The following is a 5,792-nucleotide window of genomic DNA, read 5'->3' as shown; positions in this document are numbered from 1 at the left end:
GGGAACTGAACCCAGGTCTCTGGCGCTGCGAGGCAGCAGTGCTAACCACTGTGCCACCGTGCCGCCCACTGTTGGTAATGCTGTTGGTGAAAATAGGAAAATGGCAGAACTGTTAAACTGGTATTTTTCTGGTGCCCTCACAAGAGGGCACTGGGCTGGGTATCATAATGAGAAGTAAAATCGATTCACACCAAGAACTGGGGATCTGAAACAAAGTGCTGGGGAAACTCCAGATTGAATAAGTCAATAAATTCTTCCCAATGGAAAGTGCCTGGAATCCCAGCGTTAAATCCCACAACACCAGGTTTCTTTGGAAGCACAAACGTTCGGAGTGCTGCTGCTTCATCAGATGGTTGTGGGTGAGGGTCGTAAGACAGAATTTGGAGCAAAAGCTCCGTGTCGTGCAGCTAAAATGAGCTCTTGAACAAACCTAGGTTAAGTCTTTCGTCTTTTAGTTTGCTAGTTTCGGTTCACCAATATGTAACTCCCAGAAGTTCAAAGTTGCATTCAAGATACTTCGGGTCTTATATTTTAAAACAAAAGACATCTCAGCTCAGACAATGCATTAAAAGGAGAGAGGTTAGAGTCTGCATGTATCCCAGTCTTGAGTCCGACTGGTTCTATTCTGAAGTGGAATTCTCTCGCGTGCTCGCTCTCTCCTATCTCGGGGTGCTAAACCAGAAGGAAGTAGCAGGTATGTTCCACCTCTGGCCCGGAGAGCTCTCTGCATTGCAGGTTAGGGTGGATTGGCCATGCTAAATTACCCATAGTGCCTGCGGGTGGATTGGTGCACTAAATTACCCATAGTGCCCACGGGTGGTGCAGGTTAGGGTGGGTTGGTCAAGGGTGAATATAGTATAGGGGGAATGGGTCTGGGTGGGTTCCTCTTCAGAGGGTGGGTGTGGACTTGTTGGGATGAAGGGCCTGTTCCCACATGGTGGGGATTCTAGGATTTCAAAGTGCCACAGAAACATCACAAATCAGCCTGAGAGTAGGCTATTTGGCCTGCAGGCCTGCTACCCCATCCAATACGATCATGGCTGAGTATCCTCGTCTGTTCCTGCTTTCTCCCCAATAAAGAGGACTTTCGTTCCTTTCGGTGTGTTGAATTTTGACCCCTTTTTTTTTTTTTTGGGAACGAATTTCTGCTGCTGCTAGTAGCGTAATGCTGGAGTTGTCTCCTGTCCCCGATGGGTGTAACGCTGATTAAAATAAAGTTGGGATGAGTTAATGTTAATTGCTGTGCTTTTGTCTTTTCTCCTCCTTTATTGGTCCCCCAACCACCCCCCCCCTCCACCTCTTGCAGATGAGGAGGAAGCCTCATCCCCTTTCGTCTTCGGTCAGAGTAAGTTTCTCAACGGTAAGAAGATGTAGGGAAGGTGAGTGGATGAGCAGTAATGTCTTGAATTGGATTCTGAGACGGCATATCCTTGTAGGTGAGCCACATGTCTGAGAGACCTCCTACTCCTGGAATATTCCATTTCAACTACCACTAACTGGATACAATAGTCAATTATTTTAGTTATGACCTGCAAGTTCTCTCCCTCGACCTCTCCACAAAGCCTGGGTTACTTCACCAGCTTTAGTTATTGCATTTTTCAAAATGAAACTCTGTGCCAACAGATAACACCCTACTCCAGGTAGTCAGATGTCCAGCACGGAAACAGACCCTTCGGTCCAACCCGTCCATGCCGACCAGATATCCCAACCCAATCTAGTCCCACTTGCCAGGACTTGGCCCATTTCCCTCCAAACCCTTCCTATTCATGTACCCATCCAGATGCCTTTTAAATGCTGTAATTGTACCAGCCTCCACCACTTCCTCTGGCAGCTCATTCCGCGCACACACCACCCTCTGTGTGAAAATGTTTCCCCTTGGATCCCTTTTAAATCTTTTTCCCCTCGCCCTAAACCTATGCCCTCTAGTTCGGGACTCCCCCACCCCAGGGAAAAGACCTTGACTATTTACCCTGTCCGTGCCCCTTGTGATTTTATAAACCTCTAGAAGGTGACCCCTCAGCTTCTGATGCTCCAGGGAAAACAGCCTCTCCTACAGCTTTAGCCCTCCAATCCTCGCAACATCCTTACATCTTTTCTGAACCCTTTCAAGTTTCACAACATTCTTTCCCCTAGGCGGGAGACCAGAATTGAACGCAGTATTCCAACAGTGGCCTAACCAAAGTCCTGCCCAGCCGCAACATGACCTCCCAACTCCTGTACTCCATACTCTGACCAATAAAGGAAAGCATACCAATCATTGATACACTCTGGTTAGACCGATTCCTGGTCATCTCTTGCTCATGAGTGAGCAACCTCTGGAAATTATGGTGATTGTCATTTCTCTAAGCTATTTAAAATTTTTTTTTTTTTTGCTTCCTTTTAGTCAGCCTTCCCCTTTTTATGGTAAAGCCTTTTTATCTCCCGAGGGTAGGGTTGGAGTACAGGCTGGACTGTGTGCATGTGTTTTTTTTTTTTGTTTTTTTTTTTTTTTGGTGAGGTGAGGGACGTTTGGACCAAGGTTAACAACTGAGTTCAACGTCGGGCTCCTCAGAAAATCTGTCAATCAGCAAAAAAGCTCATGATGAGGGAATCGCAAGAAAGATGTTTGCATGAGGTTGCTGGGATTGGAGGGTTTCAGCTATAAAAATAGGCTGGGACTCTTTTTTTTTTAACAGGTGGGTGACCTTTATGGAAGTTTATAAAATGAGGGGCACGGATAGAGTGAGTATTGAGTACAGGAGTTGGGAGGTCATGTTGTGGCTGTTCAGGACATTGGTTAGGCCACTGTTGGAATATTGTGTGCAATTCTGGTCTCCTTCCTATCGGAGAGGGCATAGGTTTAGGGTGAGAGGGGAAAGATATAAAAGAGACCTATGGGGCAACTTTTTCACACAGAGGGTGGTATGTGTATGGAATGAGCTGTCAGAGCAAGTGGTGGAGGCTGGTACAGTTACAGCATTTAAGAGGCATTTGGGTGGGTATATGAATAGGAAGGGTTTGGAGGGATATGGGCCGGGTGCTGGCAGGTGGGACTAGACTGGGTTGGGATATCTGGTCGGCATGGACGGGTTGGACCGACGGGTCTGTAGTCCAACAAGTTTGTTTGAAAGTCCAAGCCTTTAGGGTGCTGCTCCTTCATCAGGTAGCTTTCAAAGTGGGCTCAGGCACTATGAGCAGAAAGAGGCACTCTGCTATATCATACTCTGAAAAGGCTACTTTTATACTTGATATTTTGCACAGTATTAAAATAAAGCATTGATCCACCAAACATGTTGAGTGAATATGTTCTGTGTTCCCAGTGGCTTCGAGTCGCCAGTCTTTACTCTGTAACTTCAGGAACTGTTTTTTTTTCTGATAAACAATGTGTAGAGATTTTGGGACAACCATGTCTTTGAAGATACACTAGTCAGGGTTTGAACAAATAAACTGAACTGTTTTTAAATTTCTTTTCAGATGACAAGAATGTACTTCACCTGAGTCATCGTTGCAAGGCCTGAAAAGATAGATCGACGTTTTTAAGGAAATTCCACATTTTGATAACTGATTTCATTTTTGTAAATGAGGGTTTTAAAGTTTTTAACTTGTCCTTTTTTTAGAAAGGACTTTGGGGGGGTTACAGATTTTTTTTCTTCCTGTATGCAAGCATAGTCTCTGAAGTAGGCCTTGAACCCCCTACCTCATCACTTCTGACTAAATTCAGGGGGAAGCAGTCGGACATGTGGTGGTTCAAACGTTCTCTGAACAGTAACTTCTCATGTCCTAGATCAACAAATCTTTCTGGGAAGCAGTGACATTGCTATTTCATGGTGTATCATGCTGTGTAGACTGTGTGTATGTCTGATGTCCTTGTATGTCACATTTTTGATTTTTACTTTGTAAATCTTCACCTTGCCCTGGTTTTTTTGTCCAGAGACTATCCAGCAAGTTACCTTTTTTCAGGTTTACAAAAATGCAATAAACTAGTTAACATACCAAACGCTTTCTCTCATCTGTCCCAGCTAGACCCTGAAGTTCGAGAACCACCCAACACACCAAGCTTTACAACAGGTGTTAATTCACTAATCCCTCCTTCCCTCCTTCTGAGTTACCCAGTGTTAACACTTTTTTTTTCTCCCTTTTTCTCTTTTTTTTCTCCTTTTTTTTCTTTCTCTTTCTCTTTCTTTTTTATTCTCTTTTCTTTTTTCCCTCCTTCCCTCCTTCCCTCCTTCCCTCCTTCCCTCCTTCCCTCCTTCCCTCCTTCCCTCCTTCCCTCCCATGCCGACCAGATATCCCAACCCAATCTAGTCCCACCTGCCAGCACCCGGCCCATATCCCTCCAAACCCTTCCTATTCATACACCCATCCAAATGCCTCTTAAATGTTGCAATTGTACCAGTCTCCATCACATCCTCTAGCAGTTCATTCCATATACGTACCACCCTGTGTGCAATATTTGCCCCTTCGGTCTCTTTTTATATCTTTTCCCCTCTCACCCTAAACCTATGCCCTCTAGTTCTGGACTCCCCCACCCCAGGGAAAAGACTTGTCTATTTACCATATCCATGCCCCTCATGCTTTTATAAACCTCAAGGTTTCTCCCCACCCCATCACCTCAACCTCTGACGCTCCAGGGAAAACAGCCCCAGCCTGTCCAGCCTCTCCCTATAACTCAAACCCTCCAAACCTGGCAACATCCTTGTAAATCTTTTCTGAGCCCTTCCAAGTTTCACAACATCTTTCCGATAGGAAGGAGACCAGAATTGCACACAATATTCCAACAGTGGCCTAACCAATGTCCTGTACAGCCGCAACATGACCTCCCAACTCCTGTACTCAATACTCTGACCAATAAAGGAAAGCATACCAAACGCTGCCTTCACTATCCTATCTCCCTGCAATCCAAGGCCTCTTTGTTCAGCAACACTCCCCAAGGAAGTGGTGGATGTGGGTAGTTACAACATTTAAAAGACATTTGGATAAGGACATGATTAGGAAAGGGTTGGTGGGAGATGGGCCAGGAGCAGGTAGGTGGGACTAGTTTAGTTTGGGATTAGGGTCGGCATGGACTGGTTGGGCCGAAGGGTCTGTTTCCATGCTGTATGATGCTAAACCTTCTAATAATAGAAAAGCAGGGGTAATTGAGAGTCAGAAATAACATATTTGGGTATCTTTTTTTTTCTTTGGGGGTGTGAGCTGATCTGTCAGAGGTAATTTCGAATCAAGGATTGACACCCAACTAATAAACAATGGGCTCCCTGTTTCGCTCAAGGAGATACTTGCGTGTAGTCAAGGTTGTGAAGGTCAGACACCAAACCACAGCTCCCTGGATAATGACCGAGAGTGAGTGAGAGGAAGTAGGAAGTCTGCTTTCAGGCTGGGGAGGTGTGGGAGTCTTCGAGAAACTTCTAAAATTCTAACTGGACTAGAAAGGGACAACACAGGAAGGATGTTCCCCATTGAGCAGGGAGTTCAGAACCAGGGCGTCACTGTTTAAGGAAATGGGGAGACCATTTTGGACTGAGATGAGAGGAAAAAATATCTTTGCCCAGAGAGTGGGGGGGAGCCTGGGGAATTCTTCACTCAGAGTTGGGGTTGGGGGGGGAAGAGAGGTCTGGGGAATTTCTCTGGCACACAAAGCGGTTGTGGTTAAAACATTTGGTTTCAAGGAGGAGTTAGAGTTCTTAGGGAGAAGGGGACCAGAGGGTATGGGGGAAGGCAGTGGGAGCAGGGACCTGAACTGGATGATCATATTGAATGGGGGGGTGGGGGGGGGGGGGGGGGGAAGCAGACTCGATGGGCCAAATGGCCTCCTC

At 46.0% G+C, this 5,792-nt stretch overlaps 1 protein-coding gene across 2 annotated transcripts in view; it reads left to right on the top strand.

Annotated features, from left to right (window-relative positions):
* Positions 1-3,972, top strand: part of LOC122548105 (gametocyte-specific factor 1-like) — an 11,900-nt gene extending 7,928 nt beyond the window's left edge. For both annotated transcript variants that reach the window (XM_043686664.1, XM_043686665.1), the window contains exons 5-6: positions 1,307-1,379; positions 3,454-3,972. In XM_043686664.1, the coding sequence (XP_043542599.1) occupies positions 1,307-1,374 (68 nt within the window). In that variant the 3' untranslated portion in view covers positions 1,375-1,379; positions 3,454-3,972. The remainder of the gene's footprint in view (positions 1-1,306; positions 1,380-3,453) is intronic.
* The last annotated feature ends 1,820 nt before the right edge of the window (positions 3,973-5,792 follow it).

The sequence above is a fragment of the Chiloscyllium plagiosum genome, unplaced genomic scaffold (genome assembly GCF_004010195.1).
Source record: "Chiloscyllium plagiosum isolate BGI_BamShark_2017 unplaced genomic scaffold, ASM401019v2 scaf_7980, whole genome shotgun sequence".
NCBI lineage: Eukaryota > Metazoa > Chordata > Chondrichthyes > Orectolobiformes > Hemiscylliidae > Chiloscyllium > Chiloscyllium plagiosum.
The sequence above is the reverse complement of the archived record's forward strand: the minus strand, read 5'-3'. Positions and strand labels throughout refer to the sequence as shown.